The 24,091-nt window shown below is 39.6% G+C and overlaps 1 protein-coding gene across 1 annotated transcript in view; it reads left to right on the forward strand.

The window, feature by feature from the left end:
• The first annotated feature begins 851 nt into the window (after positions 1-851).
• The window catches only part of LOC113059794 (transforming growth factor beta-2), a 35,980-nt gene continuing 12,740 nt past the window's right edge, over positions 852-24,091 (forward strand). Inside the window, exons 1-2 of the mRNA XM_026228406.1 lie at positions 852-1,194; positions 19,190-19,353. Coding sequence (XP_026084191.1) covers positions 852-1,194; positions 19,190-19,353 — 507 coding nt within the window. The remainder of the gene's footprint in view (positions 1,195-19,189; positions 19,354-24,091) is intronic.

Raw genomic sequence — 24,091 nt, forward strand, 5'->3', positions numbered from 1 at the left:
GTGGGCGTTAGGACCTGGCCGCAGTGCTGGAGAGATGGACACGCTGAGATATTTACACTGAACCCGCGCGCTGACGAATCCCTCGGACTCACCGTGAGGACCACAACCACGTGGGGAAGTCAGTCCTATATAAATCTCTCTCTCCAACCGGCTGCCTTCAGATGTGCATGTGTGTGCTGGCACGGGACCGTTGTTTTCCACCAGAAGGAATGGGGGAGTGCGTAAACTGAAGAGGAAATCGCTTTTGCCTGCTCAGTAGTAGTAGTGAGCTCTACAGTAGTTTATCCCATCACTCCATACTCGCAACTTTAGGGCGCGTGAGACAGGTACAGCTTTATTTTCTGCAGCATCTGTTGGTGCCAAACGCGAGGAGGAGGAGAGGCGATGCGCCTTGCGGAGTGAGCTGAGGCGCTTCCTGGACCTCCACATCTTCTCACACGGCGAGGGCGAGTGATTGTGCGGCGCTTTGGAGAGAGTTCGCGGCGCTCTGATGCGGTGGAGGTGCGCGCAAAAAGCCCGCAGGCGACGCGTCTGTCATCAACAGAGCTTCGAGAAGCTGAAACCTTTGATGGCCTGTTTTAGTGCCCCGTGATTTTGTGCACTGAAGTCATTTGGAATGAAGGTCTTAGTTTCTCTACCGAATATAACGGATCTGACAGACCATTTCGTGTTGGCTCCTCGGATGGATTTGCGGGAACAATAAACAGACGTTTGCCATTGCTAATAGTGCGCAAACGCGCAGAAGTTTAAGTTGGCTTTGCCATCGAGTTGAAATGATTGGGCTTCTGCTTCACCTAATTTACTAATTAGCATTTTTAAACTCGCTTCAGCTACAAAAACAAAAGCACAAAATGAACTTCGTCTTGAGTCTCCTTCTGACCTTGGATTTAGCCACAGTGGCCGTCAGTCTATCCACATGCAGCACTCTGGACATGGAGCAGTTCAAAAAGAAGCGGATCGAGGCCATCCGCGGTCAGATCCTCAGTAAACTCAAGCTGAGCTGTCCTCCCGAGATCTACCCCGAGCCCGAGGAGGTGTCCCGGGACATCATCGCCATCTATAACAGCACGCGAGACCTGCTGCAGGAGAAAGCCAACGAGCGCGCGGCCACCTGCGAGCGACAGCGCAGCGAGGAGGAGTACTACGCCAAAGAAGTGCACAAGATAGACATGCAGCCCTTCTACCCTGCCGAGAGTGAGTGTTTCAGCCCTGTTCTTTGGGGAGGGGTTGGGTAATGTTTTAATGTTTTATGTTTGTAGGTTCGAACCCCAACATCATTGTGCTGAGTTAACCTCAGTGGTTGAAAGAGGGTCTGGTGGGCCCCAGAAACACTGGACAGGCTCCCTGCCACCCACACCCTCCCACAGCCTAAATTAAAATAGCTATATTTATAACAAGCAGTGTTTGCAATGTCACAAACATGTTGATGTTTTAGCATCTTTCTGTTATTTGACTGATTTTTTTGAGTCTACTGTACGTTTCTTTGGATGAAAGCATCTGTTAAATGCATAAATCAAATATGTGTATCTATAGAGCTTTCAAAACTGAAAATTGGCACCACATTTAACATGGTTGTTAAATGCATGATCAAATATACTGTGGCATGGTTCCTGTTGTCACGGTGCACCCCAGATCTACATGCCCCTTTGCAGCTAAGAATTAAAAGTGCTGGTTATTCTCTGCAGGTCAGTCACATAGTCCATAGATAGCTCCGTTTTTTTTTTTTTTTTTTATACTAAAAAGTAAGGATCAATCGTTGTAGCCTTGAGTACTCATTTTCCAGTTGTTGTCTAATATGAACCTCGTGTCAGATGTGAGATAGCATGGTTTTACTTTGCTTTCCACAAACTAAGATGTTATAGCCAGATTATTCTTGACTGCATTCTAGATTACTAGTTTGTCATTTAGTTTAGTTATTAGAGGTTCACCCCCCTGGAGTAACCCGAGGTTAGGCTCTTTTTTCAAGAGCACACGATGTGTCATTCCTGGGATCTTTCAGTTACAGAACAGATTTAACCACTAAGCCACAGTCACCACATCATAGGCTATAATGTGGGCTGCCCTGATCAATATTTGTGCAGCTGTCTGCAGAGTCTTTACATCATTTATGCAAATTTGCTGGGCAAATCGTTTGAAAGAATTTTTCATGTTCACTTTTAGCAACCAGGCAGATCAGCGTTCCAGTATTCTGCTTCTAGAATGTTATTCTCATTCCTTCCCTCCATTACTCTCTCTCTCACACACATGCACGCACACCACTTTAGAATAATGCTTCTCAGTGTGCCTAAATACTACCCCGCTGTGTCTTCAAAGTCAGGCCTTTATAAGCAAATAAGTGCTTTTAAATACCCTTACTGTGCCATTAATTATGTAATCGTTTTCAGTCTCCAGATCAAATGTGAGTATACAGGTTGAAAGGAAAAATGGTTAGGAGATATCTTATGCCCCTAGGTATATTTTGCATTAAATGTTATTCTTGGCTCTATATGAATAGAGTTGGCACAGCACCAGCCCCAGTCAGCAAGCATTTATGGGATATAAATAATCCTGTGTCAACGTCCGGAGAAATGCCACTGATTATTTTAAAACTGAACCTTTAGATTGTGGGTAAGATCACAATGGCCCTGTTCCAAATCCTAATGAGCTGCCTACGTAGTTAGCATTGTAGGCACACTCCCTTGGATAATGTATATGCTATAGGCAATGATATATATGCATAAACCTTTGTAATCTAATTCAACTTGTGCAGTTTTTCCATGCACCAATGCAAGTGTAAACTTAAAGTGAACTTTTGCCTGTATGGTGATTAGATTCACTGTCTTGGATGACGCCTTTAACTTGAGCATAGGTACAGAATGACCCATCCAGTTTGTGATACCTGTGAGTTGTCCTCAATGTGGTGCGCGGCAAGTTTAAAGCAGTATCACCTGTATCCCTAATGGATGTTCAAATCCCAGAATGCATTGCGTAGAGATTAAGCAAAGTGAAACAGAAATGTTGATTAGGGTAAAACGGGGCTTAAGGCATGCATTAAGGAGAATGTTCTTTTCAATACTCCTGTACTGTATGTATAACTGCAAAAAAAAAAAAAAACACCTTTTATTGAATGTTGAAAGAGCAGAACATTAAGTGAGATAATAAATTATAAAAGTGGTTTCTTTTGTTTAGAAATCACGTAACATTTAGGTTAAAAGGCTCATCGGTAATGTTATTTTTGTTTGTGTGTTAATAGATTACTTGTTCAAAACAATCATGTCAGCAAAGTTTTTTGTTTATTTTAATGCAAAGAAAATACATATTTTGTTCAATACATCTGTCATTAAGTTAAAACTGACATTAAAATGTTTATTTAAAAAAAAAAAAAAATGTTAAATCCCATAATACTTTAATATGGCTTCACAGTAGTAAGAATAAATTTAAAAAAAGCAATAAAAAACTAACTATATAATTTCAAGAAATGGGAAAGTAGACCACATCTATTTATCATCATGTTAATTATTGTGCCTTAAATTTAAATGTGATGTTTATCTGCTTACCCCCAGTGCATCCAAGATGTAGGTGACTTTGTTTCTTCAGTAGAACAAAAACAAATATTTTTTAACTCAAACCATTTCATTCTGTCCATTGACCAAATGGACCATTGACACTCTATCTACAATCTCAATTAGGAGTGCCAATGGTCCACTTGAGAGATAGGTGGTGGTTATGCACTTATAAGGCTGCGATCCATCGTAAAGCAAGAAGAAGAAGAAGACGTGTCTTCATTTTTGTTCTACTGAAGAAACACCTATATCTCGGATGCCCTGGGGATAACCAGATAAACATAAAATTTTCATTTTTGGGTGAACTATCCCTTTAAGCCCATCAGCAGAGCTGCTTTTTACCCCCAAATACCATACTTTACATACTCTCGAATCATTGAAATACTGTTCATTTAATTCCCTCGGACAAAATTAAACATTAAGTGTTTGTCTCAATATATTTTGCAGATTTATATATATGCTACATAAATAGACAACTAAAAATATTAGATCAAATTAGTGCAGAATCAGCTTTGATTTATCGCATTAAAGATCAGCCAAATTTCCCTAGTTTGGACATTTATAAAAGTGCCTCAGTTTTGGTGCCATCTAGTGGTTAAGAGGAGAATAAAATGAAATCAATAGTAGAAAGTATGAATGAAAACAAACAGTTCAGTCTGATTGGGCTTGAAATAATTTTTTGTGTGCTGTGTATTTTATTTCAAGTTTAGCAGTGTTCGCTTAGCACAGTTTGCTAACACCAAACTATTGAAATCAATTGTGAGTCAAGTATCCCCCACACGTCCTCTGAGAAGTGTTATTTGAAGTCGCTACTTATCTAGAGCGTTCCAAATTGGTCAGTTATGAGATTCCATTTCAGATAGAATCCTTAGAAGGCAGCTGCCTATGTAAACAGTGCAGATTTGGAATGGAGCCAATGTGTGGCAAGGAAACAATGAGCAAATAGAAAAGAAAGAAGACTAGATAATAACCATATAGGATGTAGTTAACTTTTTCCTGGAAGTGAACTTTGAATGAGGTGTCTTGTTTCAGAGTGTTGGCTAATGCGCTCACATGCTATCAGCCTTATTTGGTTGGGTGCCAGGAAGCGCTCACAGGCAGCACGCAGGGCACAGCGGCACTGGAAGCCACACAAATATGTGAGAGAGAGAAAGAGAGAGATATAGAGTGTGGCTCATGCAGAGACAGAGCGCTGGCAGATCCTACACAGCACTATTTAAACTAGAGAGCAGTGTGCGTATAGGCCTACTCCGTGCCACATGCTCCATGGAAAATTCCACGCTGAGACCCACTGTTGCTGGGGTGTGGAGCTGGAGACACTGGAGAGGTTCTCCCCACACCCCCCACCTCCAGGCGATCTCACGTGCTCTTGGAAATATAGATTCTTCAGTGGTTCCATGGGTTCAGCAGAGAACTCTCTAAAAAGTTCTTGTTGGAGCATTCTTCTGGTTTGGGTGTCTTTAAAGCACCAGAATAAAATGCTACACTCTTAAAAACAAAGGTTCTTTATTGGAATCTTTATTGGTTCCATGAAGAGCTTTTACCATCCATTGAACAATTGACTTCAGTTGATTGTTCCCCGTACACTATTAAAAATGAATGTTCTTTATTGGCATAAATGGCTCCTTGAAAACCCTTGGAACATTGAATTGCACAAAAGTTTATTTTATAATGGAAAACGGTTCTCCAGAACATAAAAATGTTCTTCAAAAATGATTGGGTTCTTCAAAAATGATTCCTTAACCCAAATTGGTTCTTCTATGGCATAGCTCCAAAAGCCCCATTTATTTTAAAGAGCGTGGAGGGAAAAAAAAGATTCTTAAGATTATTCAAATGTTGTTCATCCTAAGACAAAAACGGTTCTTTTAAGAACTGTTCACTGAGAGGTTCTTTGGGAAACCCTAAATCGTTCTTCTATGGCATCGCTGCAAAAACCGCCTTTTGGAGCCTTTAATTTGAACTGATTTAACTTGCTAATCTACACATTGACACATCTGCACATTCTCAAACCTTTTGGACTGCAGGCGTAATGATTTTTGAAAGAAGACACTTGGGAGGTTATTGAATTAGAATTAGAAACAGTTTAGCAATGAAAAGAAAAATAATCAGAAAAGTGTAAATTAGTTTAAAAGTCATCAGACTTAAATTTTTAATGGAAAAATATGAAGCTGACAAAGCCATTACAGCCAAAACCAAAAGTCAGAGCTTGTTCTGTTTAGAATTCCAGGAGTATAATTCTAGAACTATTCAGTGTGTTATTTTCTATGCCACATGAAATTTTAAAGAACAGTGCAAACCTTTCGGTTCATTTGGCTGTTGGAAAAGTACATTAAGTTGGATTACCACTTAAAATTTGGCTTAAGTAAGAAGTCTCTGTAGGCAAGAAGTCTACCAGAGTAAAGTTATGAAATCAAGCTCCAAAACCCCTTCAGGTTCTAACTTAAATCTTTTTAGCAGGAGAACCAAACTGCATCCATATGCAACTTTCCTGCTTTATTATTAGCTGTAATGTTGCTCATACATCATTCACCCAGTGAAATTTCCAACAGTAAACACACACAATAACAGCCATTATTTACAGCCTTTCTACATTCTGCCTTGTTATTTAAGAAAGAAACCAACCCGTTCAAATATCGTCCGTCCTGCAGGAATGTCCATTAAATCTAATGTCCCATACAGCTCAACAGGTCCATATGTTTTCGCTGTGGTATTAAATGTCCATGCATGCATGAATGCTAACATACCGTGGCCCCACCGGTCTGTTTGTGAATGCAGGTCTCTCGGAGCCCAGCACAGAGCTCCCTTGTGACTGAACGCACAGGAACACAAGGCTGTCTCTGTGCACCGGGACCAGGCTCTAGAAAATAGTTTATGTTGCAGTCGTTTTATGACTTTGTGTGGTTTATGCTGTTCAAGAGCATATGACTTAGTATATATGCACTTTGAGTGCTTGCTGAAGTATGCTCTCTGATATCCAGTGCCATATTGTTCACTGCTAACCCAGCTAACCTGTAAACTGAGAGAAAACAGCTTGATTTGGCTGTTAAGCTTCATAGCATTGTCTCCTCCATGCAACTCATGATTGCACTGCCACTTTTACATGCAACAACATCCCTATTATTCATCATTTAAATGGTCATAAAATGAATTATCGAAATAAAGCTTTGCAGTGTCAGATTGGCTTGATCAGCATTTAGCTTCATAGAAATGAAATATTTTGCATTCTTACACCCTTTTCATGACTGTTCAGTGCAGTAATTGTTGAAAAAATTTTTTTTTAGTTTTCATATAGGCCGCTTCGTATGATTTATTATAGAACATTTATCATTACAGAAGTCTGTACAACGTTTGTTACAGTATGTGTTTATTTAATCACTTTCCAGATCAAATTCAGTGAATGTAAAGCAGGACACCTAGTTTGCTGAGTAAACATACGTTGTCTCCTGTACATTACACATACTAACATTAACTTAAATGTTACTCAAAATGAAGAATGACTGCAGTCAGTTCCAGACGGCTCACATTCGGCCCTGTGGGTAAAATCTCAAAAAAATAAAATTAGCAAAGGATTCATACTCATTTCACTAATATATCATTAACAAGCTTTATGCTTAACATATCAGACGTTCTTGTACAGCCAAGCGAAGGCATGTTTGTGAAAATGCATGAATCAGGTTATCATTACTTCATCAGAATGTTCATTAAGTAGTGATTTGTTAAGTGCCATATAATGTTGTAATGTACGTAGATGACGTTATTATGAAGTGTTACCCGAAGCTTGGTGACACTGAGGTTTGGTCTCTAAGCAAACACTCAGTCATGAAAAGGTTTGCAAACACCCAAAATTTAAAGGCGCTTCAACAGTATTGCTTTTGTTGCTATTTCTGCTCGTCTGAGGTCAGCCGTTTTGTTAGTTTAAGAGCAAAATAATTTAGTCCTTTTAACACAGTTGTAGACAGAAGTTGCTCTTTCATCTTTGACAAAATTACAGGGTGCATGAACTAATTTGTTACATATGGCAAATGGAGCTGAGCTAATTTTACCCAAATAACAAAATATTCCAGAGCATATCTGTTTTGCTGTATCAACATGCTCAAAAGTCAATACCACATAAATCATAACTAGATGAGAAAATTAATAACTTGCAGTATTGTATAAAGTGTACTTGTACTACCTTCTTTTTGAACTACTGCAGTGTTGTTTTTCTGCATGTCCAAATGCTGTGTGTATACAGCAATGCTTGTTTAGAAAGCTGAAGTTGTTCTCGAGTGTGTTTGGAGTGCATGGGTGTAAGAAGTGTGTCAGCGTTTGTGTATGTTCCAGAAGAGGCCGGAGCGTGTGCGTGTGCATGACGGATTATGTTTAGTGACTGAGAGATCTCCCAGCGCCTCTCCCTCTGTAAATAAACACAGGCGAGCACTGTGCAGGCCATCCCAAAAACAACTCAACACACCAGAGCGTGTGGGCCAAGGGCGGGCGCTCAAACCTCTACCGATTGGCCCGTCACAGCTCCTCTGGGGCGCACGTTTAAGTGATAAAGATGGAGACAAATGGAGTTTGATCGTGAACTACCTGCGGGGAGATAACTTGTAAGATTGCGAACACTCTCAGAAAGAAAAAAAAATACAATACTGTCTGTAATGTGTAAACCTTAGATATTAACATGTACCTTTCAGGTATTAATGTGTACAATTTAGGGGTCAATAAGGTTATAAGATGTACCTTTTTAGCTTTTGTACCTTAGGATAGCGCCCTAGCTTTGTACCATTTTTTCTAAGACTGAACGTTCAGCCAATCAGAGAGTGTCATCCTCCAGCTTTGATACCCACAGATGCATGATGCCCACAAAACTAGAAAGCACTTCCTTGTTCTGGCAAGCTCTAATTTGATTGAGTGAGTTTACACAACCTCTGAGAGTAAAAGATTTTATCAATCTGGAAACAAGGTAACAGGTTAATGCAACAAGGTTTTCTTTTCTTTTTTTTTGATACATTTAAGTGAATAAGAAGTTGAACAGCATGAAAAGATATGAAAAGAACAGCATTTATTTGAAACAGAAATATTTTGTATCATTAGAAATGTCTATAATGTCACTTTTGATCAATTTAAAGGTACAATTTGTAAGAAATTTGCAGTAAAATATCCAAAAACCACTAGGCTAGTGTTATATATTTTGTCCAGCTGATTACTAACAATATCTCTAATGTTTTCAACTACTTGAAAATCATGAGAAAATCCCCATTCTAAAAAGTGACACGGGGCAGTGCAGTCGCCTGTCAATGACGTTAGTTACCCTTTGTTACCGCCTTTACTGACGTAGAAACCACGTGACAACAGTGTCGTGGACAAATGCAGAAGTAGCTTCGCGACAAACTTCAACTAGAAAGAGATGCTGATCTTGCTTGTGTTTTACTCCACAGGTGAGTTGTTTTGATTCGTATATTTACAGAAAACATATGCTATTATAACAATCAACCAGATTAGTATTATGGGGCTTACATGCCAAACGCGGGGCATTGCGTTTGATCCATAATCTGATCGCGTCTTTGCATTGACTTTGTATCTAATCTACTCTCACAAAAAAAATGCACACGTTTGCTATGTATACCCAATTATTGTGTTTGAATGTACACGAGTGTATACATTTGTTGAACAAGTGGTAATCATTTTCATATAAACTGACTAAACAGTAATCAATTAAATCCATGATTCATTTTTCTGTCTGATTCATTGGGTAGAAGACACCAAATCCCATCATTCCACGCTTCTTCTTAGCGTCATCAAACCACGCGATTGTTATTGTTTTGGTAGTGCGCCCTCTAGTGGCAGGTCCTACAACCTGTACCTTTAATGCATAGTTTGTGAATAAAAGAGTTAATTAAGAGTTAATTAAAAACTGTGTCTTATTGTTTTACATGTCAGTCAGACTTTTCTTGTCTAAGTGGGCGGTTCTTAACCAGAATGATCTGCGATGTGGACCACACATTCATGATATTAAGAAAGCTTGGGGAAGAATGTACCGAGTTGGATCCGAGCATTAGAAGTAGACTCAGTGCAGATTTACCACCTGTGTGTTTATATAGAAATCACAAAACCCTCGGTTTCCTCGTTGGTCCACCAAACATCTCTCAGTGAGATTCTCAAGAGGGGATATTGTCGAAAAAGTGGGACTCTGCACTTACGCAAGACCTGGACCATCTTCTGCTTCTACTTGGGAGTTAGTAACAGTCAAACTGCATTGCGTAACAGGGAAAGAGCGAAAGGAGTGAGACAGAAAGGATGAGAGAGAGTGGGATTGTGAAAGAATAACAACTGTTCTTCCAGCGCTTTTATACTGTTTACAGGCACAGTGCAGGTCTCATGTAATACAATACTCTAACACGAGCACAGCGCAGTGTGGGAATGAAATCTGGGGCCCATCTTCGTGTCCAGGGCTTCGAAAGAAGTGAGAAGGGAAGATTGAGATGCTTTGAGAGGTTAAAATCTAGAGAATTTCCAAGCATACTGAGTCTCCAAAGACTGTACACACTGAATGTGAAAATACTGTCTGATGCCACATAATCATATTTGACATTTTAACACGCAGAAATGTGGAGCAGGATTTTTGACCAATGAAATTTCATGGTGGTCCAGGCTGGTTACAAAAAGTCCCACTGACATGGAAGAGATCGCTCTCGGATAAAGGCAAATTGTGTGTTTGTGGGTGCAATCTCAGCTTATTACTGGTGTTTGCTAAGGCCAGCATCACGCTTACTATTACTCATATTTGAGTTAACCCTATAAAGCCTACCGTATCCTATTTGATACACAATTATAAGGCAACTTTAAAACTTTGCTGATAAATCTACTCCATGCCTTCTGTCGTTTGATTGATAGTTTATCATTTTTAGCAAGTAAAAGGCCCTTTATAAATGTCCTCATGGCTCATGTGACTTTTTGCTGAGTCTCCAATATGATCAGCAGGGTTTTGAGGAATTTTTATTTGTTTATCATTGTATTGCATTGCATTATCTGTTTTGATAATTTAAGCTAATAATATCAATATTATATTAATAAGACATATTATTGGTAGATGTAGAGTGACAAATGATATTTATTTCATTTTAAGTATCTGCTATACTTTTATAAAGGTTTCATTCATTTGGGTTTCGAGCATCAGAATTTCATCTTACTTGTAAATATCAGCATCTGCACCAAATGGCATCTTGTGCTCAATTATGGGCCTCTGATGATATGACACTCAACAAAAAACATGATCTTTATTTTTTACACATTTTTTATTTATGCATTTTAAAAATGTGTTTAAAATTTTTTTTTCCCATGACTATAATTTCAGGTCAGGCTTTAACAGGTTTAAGGATTTAAACTCCTAACCCTAGTAGTAAATGTCATCCATTACCATTTGTGCTACAGATATGATGTGGCTTGACAGGGTGAGGAGTGATAAACATTTTCTTATACTTTGACAGCTGAAAAAACATCCATTACAAAGAACATGCAAGTCATTCACACTGAGACTAAAGTGGATCATTTTTTAAGGAAAAAAGCATCAGCACCTTAGCATTGTTGGAGTAAAGTATGCATGGCAAGAATGCTTTAAAGTTTTGCTTTTCAAATTCATATTTAAGTGTATATTCTTCCAGCTCTCTGTCTATCATTATACTGTGTGTGTGTGTGTGTGTGTGTGTGTGTGTGTGTGTGTGTGTGTGTGTGTGTGCTGGACGGTTGCTCAGAATGAGTCCTAAGCGACCTTCATGGAAGGGCCTTCAGAAGTGTGGGGTATTTTTAGTTCCCAGGGATTATGAACAGAGTTGTTTTCAATTTGCTTTTGGCAGGTGAGCGTCGGAGCGAAGGGAAGAACTCTTCCATCTCCCATTCCCTCTCTTCTCTCTGTTTTCCCTCTCAGTCTTCTCTCTGTCTCCCTCCCAGTCTTTCATTTCTTTCCCAGCATTCCCTTCTGGTCTCACTCCCACTCCTCTGCCCTCGCTGCTCGATCTGGCTTCCGTTCGGCCTCTCAAGGTCTCGACTCTCAGCGGCAAATATTTGGAAGCTACTTTGGCTGCTTCCACACAGTCGGTGTTTGAGATCGGAAAAACAGTGTTTACTAACAGGTGCGACTTTCCCAATGTCCTGTACGTACAACAGCAGACAGGAACAGAATAATGTCTTGAGTAATGTGTGAATAGATAACCTGAAAGTCATTTATCTTCTTGTTGATTTGGGGAGTGCAGGTCGTTCTTAGGCTTTTTATTGCATTTAATTTTTATTTCTAAAAAGCAGCTCCCGCTGCTTTCATCCTCTGCAGCCAAAGACTCTAGTTCATCCAGCTTGTTTTTTTTCTTCTTTCTCTTCTGCCCAAACACTTAACAGGAGTTTTGTCTCATTTTATGACTGCACAATAACACTAAATTGTGCCAACTTTCATAAACTGAGAGAAGTTGACAGCTCTAACATTTGGCGATTGACAGAAAAGAAAGTGAATTGCTTATTGCCTTATGTCTCTGAAAGACATGTCACAGAACTAGTTCTCACACAGCACATACAAACCCACTCTCAAAATCCTCAAATCCTATAATGCATAGTAGATACTTGAATAATTCTGACCACAGCTTTTGAATACTAGTGCATTTTTTCATCTGAATGAACCACTTCACTACAATAAATCATTTTTCATTTAAAGGGGGGGGTGAAATGCTATTTCATGCATACTGAGTTTTTTACACTGTTAAAGAGTTGGATTCCCATGCTAAACATGGACAAAGTTTCAAAAATTAAGTTGTACGTTTGAAGGAGTATTTTTGTTCCAAAAATACTCCTTCCGGTTTGTCACAAGTTTCGGAAAGTTTTTTCCGAGTATGGCTCTGTGTGACGTTAGATGGAGTGGAATTTCCTTATATGGGTCCTGAGGCACGAGAGCGTCGCCAAATGTCACAAAAGAAGTGTGTTTTTGGTTGCCAGGGCAAGACAACCCTGCACAGATTACCAAAAGAGAAACAGCATTAAGGGACCAGTGGATGGAGTTTATTTTTACAGAGCATCAGCAGAGTTGTGCAAGTGTTTGTGTTTGTTCCCTGCATTTCGGATTGCACATCGTTTATTTCTAAAGGATAATGCAGTCGCAACGAAAAAGGGTCACGATCGTGTGTTGGAACCGCAGGCGGTGAGTAAAACTGCTTCAAATATCTCTGTGTTGTTAACTTAGCTATCAGCGCGTAAGCACATCAAGTAAACAACATGCGATTTTGTCATCAAACTGCACTTTCCACATGTACAGCTTAAAAAAAAAAAAAAAAAAGACGACATAAAGTGGAACTTTCCAAAACCGCTAAGCAAGTATATAAGGTTTCAGTACATACCACATAGAGATGTCGTTGCTGATGCTGCTCTTATTAAATTTCAGCCTCTGGATCTGTGTCACAGCTTCCAAACGCTCTCAACACAAAAGCCTACTGGCGCTCGTGATTCTTTAGCTCCGCCCACACGTCACGCCTCCAGGCGCTCGTGTTTTTCCGGGAAAAATCGGTACAGACTATTTTTCTCTTATAAATATAATAAAAACTTTTTGGAGTTAGGAAGGATGCAGTACTACTCAATAGGTACTCAAGATTAACAGGAGATTGAGTGAAAACGAGCATTTCACCCCCCCTTTAAGACAGAGAGGAGGCATATTTAGAGAGTGCTTGGTTGTTACCGCAGTAAGTGCTGTAAAACTGTGTGCAAATAAATATAGCAGACAATGATAGCATTTTGACACGCTGTGCACTAGTGAATGGAAAAAGTAGCTCATTATTGGAAAGGCGATAATGTCTTGAAAACAGCTTAACTACTGTCATGTTATTGAATTTGTAGTTAAGTTGCAATTAATGTAACTATTACTGTGTATGTTAAATGTTATGTAAAAACCCTTCTGAGCAGTAGCCTACAGTGAGGCGTTGTCCGTTCAGCCTGCGCTGTCCTGTTTCCTCTCTCCGACCCTCCCAGGACAGGACGAGCACGGGATAGTCCCACTGAGGGAACGGGGGAATCCGAGAGCATGTCTTACAGAAGTGAGAAATGCTCTAAAGTAGGTCAAATACTTTCCCTCGGCTCTCCTTCCTGGAGTTTTAGCACAGTGCTTCCAGTATTTGGTCTCAGTTTCCAGTTTCAAATGGTAAAAGTGACTCGGAGGTTGCGAACGGTTGCATCCGACAATTTTGTGAACTCATAAATCAGAATCAAGTCTTTTAAATGTGAACAAATGTTTTAATATTTTCCTCATAACTCACTGCTTGTAAAGCTGAGAAAACAAATATATCCCCATAAATAAGCATCTTAGTGTCATAGTTTTATTGAAGCCACATGTCGCTCCACAGGTCTCCACAGTAACTAAAACCTTTTAAAATAATCTAAACAGCTGTCTGTTGAGTTTAACATATTTGTATTGTAACATTTAGAGCTAAAAAGGTTTGTTGTGTTGGAAAGCTCTTCTTTCACATGCTCAGATGTTTAAAGGAATAGTTCACTCAAATAAAAAATAAAATTCTGTTATGTTTTCTTGCTCTCATGCAAATTTTGCTTTTGGGTAGGAGAAATTGAGTTTTACCCTGGAGGAAGCATTATCACAGATTATGGACTTGTATTTTAGCCGGAAGCAATGGTTTGAAGATAGAAACATCTTAAAGATTGATCTGTTTCTTACAGACACACAGCTTTTCACTTCTGAAGACATGAACTGATGGACTGGAGTGCTGTGGATTATTGTGATGTTTTTATCAGCTGTTTAGACTCTCGTTCTGATACACGACCTGGAGCATCTGTACTTGATGATGATTTGAGTGTTTTACTGTAATGTAGATAGTGAAAAGGTGAAAGTGTACACTCATGTGTTTGTGTAATTTGTTTCAAATGCTAACACGCATCCAGAGAGAGAGAGAGAGAGAGAGAGAGAGAGACGGTTGGGTCAGCAACAGGAGTTATTTTGAGACAGCCGTGTCACTGAGCAGACAAGCTCGCTAATCTATCTGTTCATTACAGCCTGGAGGAAGTCCAGCACACAGGAAGTAGGACTGGGGTCAGTGGTGGAGCAGAGGATTCTGGGAGGCATTTCCTGATGCAGGTGTTTGATCAGTGAGAGTTCAGGGGCGCAGACCAGTCACCTGGATCCGTTCCTATTTAACCACTTAATGCCTTCAAGATGTATATTCCTCCTAGGGTAAACAACTTATAAACTGGCAGGGCTTACGATTTTACTGCTGTAAACAGACGAGACGTCTTCACAGATGTGCATACAGAGGTCCAGTTAAAGTTAAGTATCAGATAAGTGGTTTTCACTTGCTAAACAACTGGTGGCCACCACAGTGCAGCACTGGTGTCTTTCCTCTCAGGAAGGAAGCTCTTGTGAGATCAAGCCGCTGTGCATATTTTTTGGCACACATCACAGGTGATCCTCACTCATGAAGATCCAAGTGTTTGCGATGGGAAACCTGATTTGTGAGAATGTAAAAAAGACTCTTTGTCAATATTAGTGTGTGTGTGTGTGTGTGTGTGCGAGGGTGATGCGTGAATCATTCATCAGGGCTAGTGCTCTTTTTGGGTTCATCCAGTTCAGTTTCAGCTGCACATCTGACTGATCTTTTCGTACGTTATCTCTTTTTATTGAAAAACAGTTACATTATTTTATATTACATCATTTTCTGTGTGTCTTCTTGGTAATAAGATGCCATCAAAAATCTTTTGTGAGCCAGTAAAATTCCTTAGATGGGAATAATTAACCCTTGTGAGATATTTGCATAGTTTGAGATCAAAAAGAAAACACACCCAGCTGAGAGGGTTAGTATGTACAACGTATATATACCATAACTGGTATTATGAATATTTATCAGATGATAAAATATATCATAAGGTTGCTTATAATGTATTAAGAATATCCTTATAATATAGGCTTTACTATTTGTTTAAATGCATTTTGGAAAATACAGTTCTTTAAAATAAAAGCAGATGCTCAAATAAACTATGCCATGATTTTGAGGATGGAATTATTGTTTTATGTTAAAACTGTGTAATCCAAATTGATCAGCATTTTATATGCAATTCAAACACACAAATCTTAAATTTAGGCCTAAATTTGTTGTTAAATTTAATTTTTTTGTGTGTGTCACATGACCTTTAGGTTTAAACGACAGAGCCACAGTCTGTTTGCTGGTGTCTGAACACAAAACTCGACAGCACTTCCTCTAATCTGATTCGTTGGCTTATTTTTGAGAAAGAAATCACTGAGTTTGCAAGGTCATTAACATCTCATTCTTGAGTTTGACGTTGGAGCCACCTGGGAACAATTAAACAATGTACCCATGAGCAGAACTATATATTTCGCTCTGATTTTGTGAAATAATCAGTGCGTATCACTTTTGGAAGGCTGTTATTTTCTGTGTAATTCTAACACAGTCTCTCTGTGAATGTTAAAGTGTTTCTGATGAGTTTGTTCAGATCACAGCCGCACCACATGTGACTAATCATTTTTATGTCACATTCGTATAAATCAGCGGTTACAGACTCTCTGCTCCTGAATCTGTGTAAATCAGCGGTTTGCTTCCTGACTCGAGCCAAATTCCCCAGTAGACCGGAGGGTGACAGCGAGCTTGTGTTGCACAGAGATTAGAAGTGTCATTATACGTGTGTGAGCGCTCACTTGTGTGTGGTTTCAGTCAACCCTGCTCAAAGCGTCCAGTGTAGTAGCAGCACAGCAGAGCCTTTCATGAGGTTGAGATGTAAACACTGCTTCATCCTAAGTAGGACTTGTTCTGTTGGTGGAGAGAGGGAGGGAGGTTCAGAGAAGTGCTCTAGAGATTTATTTACTTCAGCTGCTTGAGATCTTGATCATCAGAGAACTGTCACTCCTCACTTGTGCAAAACACAGAAACCAGCATCACTTTTAAATCCCCTGCATGTTTTCACACTCTATAGAACCAAAAAGGCTACAGAATTACATTTTCTATTTCAGTTCACTGGTGTTTTAAAGTGCCCTATTATGCCTATGGTGGCTAATATCGTGTTGGGTTTTGAAGCTTTTGAAGTACATTTTACAATTTACAATTTTACATAGGAAAACACTGCAGAGTTATATGAGAGACCTTGCCTGGCATAATTGTCAGTTATTCAATTGACAAAAATAGTGAAAAACAAAATACTACGAAAGACCAATCGAAATAAAGTACTCCTAAAGCTTTGTAATAAAGTTTTTTCTCTTGAATTAAAAAAAAATGATACAGAGTTTTCCTTCAAAGCCCCGATTATTCTTAGTCACTGCAGCTGCCAAATGTTTTCCTCTGTCCGTCTCATGTGGACGGACGTCCTGCTTGCGTAGGCTCATTAAACAAACTGTTGAGCCTCTGTAATCCCTGGCTTCTGTGCAAAGCTTCAGGCCTCATCTCTCTGTATTACTGCAGACCCTTACGGCAAAAAAAAAAAAAAACTGTGTTTGACCCCCTTTCACCTTCAGAACTGCCTTAATTGGCATTGATTCAACAAGGTGCTGAAAGCATTCTTTAGAAATGTTTGCCCATATTGATAGGATAGCATCTTGCAGTTGATGGAGATTTGTGGGATGCACATCCAGGACACGAAGCTCCCGATCCACCACATCCCAAATATGCTCTATTGGGTTGAGATCTGGTGACTGTGGGGGCCATGTTCTCATTCTGTTTACTCCAAATTCTGACTCTACCATCTGAATGTCTCAACATAAATCGAGACTTATCAGAACAGGCAACATTTTTCCAGTCTTCAACTGTCCAATTTTGGTGAGCTTGTGCAAATTGTAGCATCTTTTTCCTATTTGTAGTGGAGATGAGTGGTACCCGGTGGGGTTTTCTGCTGTTGTAGCCTATCCGCATCAAGTTTGTGCGTGTTGTGGCTTCATAAATGCTTTGCTGCATAGCTCGGTTGTAACAAGTTGTTATTTTAGTCAAAGTTGCTCTTCTATCAGCTTGAATCAGTCGGCCCATTCTCCTCTGACGTCTAGCATCAACAAGGCATTTTCACCCACAGGACTGCTGCATACTGGATGTTTTTCCCTTTTCACACCATTCTTTGTGAACCCTAGAAATGGTTGTGCGTGTAAATCCCAGTAACTGAGCAGATTGTGAAATACTCAGACTGGCCCGGCTGGCACCAACAACCATACCACGCTCAAAATTGCTTAAGTCACCTTTCTTTCCCATTCTGACATTCAGTTTGGAGTTCAGGAGATTGTCTTGACCAGGACCACACCCCTAAATGCACTGAAGCAACTGCCATGTGATTGGTTGATTAGAGAATTGAATTAATGAGATACTGAACAGGTGCTCCTAATAATCCTTTAGGTGAGTGTACATATATATAGAAGATAGATCAGTGAGTAAGATCAAAGAAATATATTTTCCTCCAAAATATTTTTTGTCTTTTTTTATATTTTTGACATGTAAAAAAATTATACATTTAAAAACATATTTTGTCCCCCATATATTTCAATCCAAGAAAATGCATTAATATATTATATTAGATTTAAAGAAAAACTTTATTTGTTGTCTATAACACGTTAACATGTATATAACACAAACTCTAGGTTATTCCATCCATATTTTGGTGAAAGAAGATTCAAACTAAATAGATTTTAGATTTTCACATATATTTAGCTTGAAGTTCAAATATATTTTGGCCCAAAAAAATCAATAAATACATACAAATTCTTATGGGAAACATGCAAAACTCATGCTGAAACACATTAGTCAGACACAGTCGCGGGATGATTTTGAACAAACTGAGTATATTGCTGTATGTCACATGACATCACGCCAGCGTAATTCATGCGGTGTCACGGCGGCCGTCAGACGTTCACTTACACACTCGTGCATGTGGCTTTGGTTGTCTTTGTTAATTTGTTGAGCTACTGTGCGGAGTGTCGCTCTCATCTCACTGTTGCACACATGGTTCTCGGCACACTCGCGGTTGCTGTGTGTGTGTGTGTGTGTGTGTGGAGCCTGTCAAAGCACATGACGTTCACACGTGGTTTGGAGTACTGTGTGAGTGTAAGGCTACTGGGTTCACTCAGGAACCATATGGAGCGGGTCTGTATACCTCGGCTGACCCTCGCGTGACGGCCCGGCCCCAGAGGTGTGTCCCACTATTGTTTCATCACTCTCTCAGCATACACACGACGCCTCGACGCGCCCCACGAGCACATAAAATGTGGCGTCACTGCAGCAGTGCACATTGATTTACACAGTTTGAAATAGTTTAAACGCCTTGAGTGCCATCAGCTGTGTGAGAAATATGCAGACCCCGGAGAAATGCACTTTAGCATACTTTTAAAAAGAATATTTTAATGATACTTAAAAAGAATATGAACCGAATTGTTTCTGACACTTAATTGCATGTTACTTTAAAGTGTTTTAGTACAAAAAGCTGCACAGTTATTTTTCACAAGAGGAGTTTCCTGCAACTTCTTCTGTGCTGAGCCAGTTTAGACTTCATGTTGACATTAAACTTCTTCCGATGGGCTATTACTACATATACAAACTAAATATTGGTGTACTTGACTGGCAGAGGGATGGGATTCTCTGTACATACTCTACCTCCACACATGCAGAGTGTCCTAGCGAGTCAGTAACGCTGCCCACTGTTTGTTCCAGATGTCATCTCTAATACACATTACAACCCGTACTTCAGGAGGCTCAGGTTTGACATGAGCTCCATGGAGAAGAACGCCTCGAACCTGGTGAAGGCAGAGCTCAGGATCTTCAGGCTGCAGAACCCAAAGGCCCGTGTGTCTGAGCAGCGCATCGAGCTTTACCAGGTGAGTCCTGTCCTCTCCATCAGCCCTTCAGCATCATTGCATTTCATTGAGAGTTGAGAGGAGCTATTCTTTCCATTGAGAATACACAAAGCCTTAAAGGTCACACCTTTCTGGAGTTTAATTTTAGGTTTTGATGTCCTTAAAGCTGCAGTAGGTAACTTTTGTAAAAAAATATATTTTTTACATATTTGTTAAACCTGTCATTATGTCCTGACAGTAGAATATGAGACAGATAATCTGTGAAAAAATCAAGCTCCTCTGGCTCCTCCTAGTGCTCCTATTGCCATTTGCAGAAATTCGTCTGCTCCTGGTAAAAAACAACCAATCAGAGCTGTGGTCGTAACTTTGTTTGTGTTCAAAATGTAGAAAAATGTATATAATAAGTGAGTACACCATGAATCCATTTTCCAAACCGTGTTTTTAGCTTGTCCTGAATCACTAGGGTGCACCTATAATAAGTGTTTATATTCTGACTATTTTAGATTGCTTCGGGGGTACCGCGGCGGAGTAACCCAGTACCTTTGTGATTCTTCATAGACATAAACAGAGAGAAGTAGTTCCGGCTACAATGTTCTTCCTCAAGACGCAAGCAGTTCTGTTTATTAACCGCTAGAGCGTCAAAAGTCCCCTGCCGCAGCTTTAAGAATACAGTATATATTTGCGGTATAAGTACCAAAAACCATCTCATAATATTTTTAGTATTTATTTATTTAGTAAATATGGCAGCGTTTATTTGCCATAACATTGCAGTCCTTACGTTAAGCCCAGTTTGGTAAAACTAGGTTTAATATAATGTTTAATGCATTTTACGATGTTGATATAAAAAAAAAATTATATATTTTAATTAAATTATACTAATATATAATATACGTTTTTTTATATAAAAATTGTAAGTTTAAAATAGGTTAAATAAAAAGTAATTTAAAAGTAATCTATGAAGTAGTCAGAGTACATTATGTTATTAACGTTACAGTTTTCATTATGTTATTAGTTTGTGAGTAATATACCCAGCTCCGCCTGTGAGGAAAGTCAGTAAGTTTTAGTCCAATGTGGTAACATTGCCAAGCATTTTCAGGAAAGAATAAAATCCTCTCCAGGTCAAAATGACTGGAACACAACACAAGGGTTTAGTCTCCTGAACTATGAATGTGTCTGCAAACAATACCAGATTGAGCTGCTAAAGAAACCCAGGCCGCTTGGACTCACTAATACGCACTCAGATCAGAAAGCCATCTTCACACCAAGCGAACAAACCAAACAGTGACGTCAAACAGACTTGTGTATGCAGTGTGAAAGCGCCCACACATGCACTTTTTAACTTCTCTTCTCCTCCTCCTCTGTCCTCGTATGTTCGTTTATTTATCTTAAGGGTGCTGTAGGGCTCGGGCCCATCGATCAACGGGGTTTTATGTGTGTGTGGAGAGATGTGAGTGTGGAATGCTGTTTGGTGATTTAGAGTTCGGAGGGTCTCGAGGGCTAAATAAAATCCCAGTGCTGGCGAGGTCCGCGCTCCCCGCCTCCCACCTGCCTCTCCGTTTAACCTCGCTCCCCTCCTCTCTGTTCATGTGTCAGGTCCGTCATGACAGGTGCAGTAAACACTGGCCCACTAACACAGAGATGGTGAATGTCTTAGGGAGGGTTTAAAAGGACTTTGCAGGGAAGGGAGAGGTTGATCCGCTTCCATCTGTATTACTCATGTTGAAGATCCTGTCGTAACTGGTCAAGTTCATACAGTCGTTATATTTAAAATCAACTTCAGTACTGATAATATAGTGCAATATAATACGTTTGAATGTTCAAAAGAACAGCTTTTATTTGAAATAGAAAACTTTTGTCACATTATACAGTCTTGTTCAAAATAATAGCAGTACAATGTGACTAACCAGAATAATCAAGGTTTTTCGTATATTTTTTTATTGCTACGTGGCAAACAAGTTACCAGTAGGTTCAGTAGATTCTCAGAAAACAAATGAGACCCAGCATTCATGATATGCACGCTCTTAAGGCTGTGCAATTGGGCAATTAGTTGAATTAGTTGAAAGCGGTGTGTTCAAAAAAATAGCAGTGTGGCATTCAATCACTGAGGTCATCAATTTTGTGAAGAAACAGGGGTGAATCAGGTGGCCCCTATTTAAGGATGAAGCCAACACTTGTTGAACATGCATTTGAAAGCTGAGGAAAATGGGTCGTTCAAGACATTGTTCAGAAGAACAGCGTACTTTGATTAAAAAGTTGATTAGAGAGGGGAAAACCTATAAAGAGGTGCAAAAAATGATAGGCTGTTCAGCTAAAATGATCTCCAATGCCTTAAAATGGAGAGCAAAACCAGAGAGACGTGGAAGAAAACGGAAGACAACCATCAAAATGGATAGAAGAATAACCAGAATGGCAAAGGCTCAGCCAATGATCACCTCCAGGATGATCAAAGACAGTCTGGAGTTACCTGTAAGTACTGTGACAGTTAGAAGACGTCTGTGTGAAGCTAATCTATTTTCAAGAATCCCCCGCAAAGTCCCTCTGTTAAAAAAAAGTGCAGAAGAGGTTACAATTTGCCAAAGAACACATCAACTGGCCTAAAGAGAAATGGAGGAACATTTTGTGGACTGATGAGAGTAAAATTGTTCTTTTTGGGTCCAAGGGCCACAGGCAGTTTGTGAGACGACCCCCAAACTCTGAATTCAAGCCACAGTACACAGTGAAGACAGTGAAGCATGGAGGTGCAAGCATCATGATATGGGCATGTTTCTCCTACTATGGTGTTGGGCCTATTTATCGCATACCAGGGATCATGGATCAGTTTGCATATGTTAAAATACTTGAAGAGGTCATGTTGCCCTATGCTGAAGAGGACATGCTCTTGAAATGGTTGTTTCAACAAGACAATGACCCAAAACACACTAGTAAACGGGCAAAGTCTTGGTTCCAAACCAACAAAATTAATGTTATGGAGTGGCCAGCCCAATCTCCAGACCTTAATCCAATTGAGAACTTGTGGGGTGATATCAAAAATGCTGTTTCTGAAGCAAAACCAAGAAATGTGAATGAATTGTGGAATGTTGTTAAAGAATCATGGAGTGGAATAACAGCTGAGAGGTGCCACAAGTTGGTTGACTCCATGCCACACAGATGTCAAGCAGTTTTAAAAAACTGTGGTCATACAACTAAATATTAGTTTAGTGATTCACAGGATTGCTAAATCCCAGAAAAAAAAAATGTTTGTACAAAATAGTTTTGAGTTTGTACAGTCAAAGGTAGACACTGCTATTTTTTTGAACACACCCCTTTCAACTAATTGCCCAATTGCACAGCCTTAAGAGCGTGCATATCATGAATGCTGGGTCTTGTTTGTTTTCTGACAATCTACTGAACCTACTGGTAACTTGTTTGCCACGTAGCAATAAAAAATATACTAAAAACCTTGATTATTCTGGTTAGTCACATTGTACTGCTATTATTTTGAACAAGACTGTAAATGTCTTTACTGCAACTTCTGATCAATTAAATGTGATGTAAATGTGATGTTTATCTGCTTAATCCCAGGCGGCAAGGAAGTCGACCGTAAGTTGAAGTCGGCCGGGTGCCGCCATCTTGAAACAGAACTTCACTTGCGTTAGCCTCCCATTGACTCCCATTCGTTTTGGCGTCACTTTGACAGCGAATAACTTTACATCTGAGGCGTTTAAAGACTCCGTTTGTCCATTTTTTATTTCTATAGATACACGACAATGTATAAAGGGCTCCATTACCTTCTATGTTACATTATGGCCCCGTAGAAACAGTTTTTGTAAAAATAGGCTAACGATTGCGTCATAACCACTTGACTCTCTGTCGCATTACCGTACAGACAGGAGGAGACGCTCGCAGGCAATTAACTTAATATGGCGTACTGGCGTTACATTTTAAAATACTATACAAAATAATACTTACTCCTGCTCACTCACACCAAAGAACTCCCCGCTCAAGCTCGCCGTCTTGCAAGATTAACAATGGCAGTTTGCACGCACAGCTACTAGAAGATTTACATCTGTCAGACAGGTTGCTGATGTCGTCAAGCTTTTTTTGAGTCTGCGCGTCAGAAACGGAAGTGCTAAAAAACGCTAAAAATGGGTTTCACTTGTCTCAATTGAGTTCCAATGGGGTCGCTGTGTCCATTGCTTTTACTGTCTATGCTTTGCCCCAGGGCGTCCAAGATGTAGTTGACTTTGTTTCTTCATAGAACACAAATGGAGATTTTTTACGCAAATTAAACCCTGCGGCTCGTGACTATACATTGATGTGTAAAGACACGTAACGTTCAGTCAGACAAACCGATCGTTTCATGTCTTTACGCATCAGTGTATCATCATGAGCTGCAGGGTTCAACTTGGTTTTGTTTGTGTATGTTTTTTAGACTCTCAAAGCCGTGATTCCCATTCACTTCTATTATAAGACTGACAGACCGCAACGGTTTCAGTTAAAAAATCTTAGTTTGTGTTCAACTGAAGAAACACCTGCATCTCGGATGCCCTGGGGGTAAGCAGATAAACGTCAAATTTTCATTCTTGGGTGAACTATCCCTTTAAAGTATAAATTTCTTTAAAAATAAATAAATAAATTAATAGATCTCTTATATCTAAGTAATTCAGCAGCTGTTAAATCAATTAAGTATTTTTACCGTTCAGCGTGGAGATTTATCTTCATATCAGCAGTGTTGTAACTAGACTCCCAAGGCCCAAAAGCGTCAGCAAACCCCTGTAGC

The sequence above is a fragment of the Carassius auratus genome, chromosome 41 (assembly GCF_003368295.1).
Source record: "Carassius auratus strain Wakin chromosome 41, ASM336829v1, whole genome shotgun sequence".
Taxonomy (NCBI): domain Eukaryota; kingdom Metazoa; phylum Chordata; class Actinopteri; order Cypriniformes; family Cyprinidae; genus Carassius; species Carassius auratus.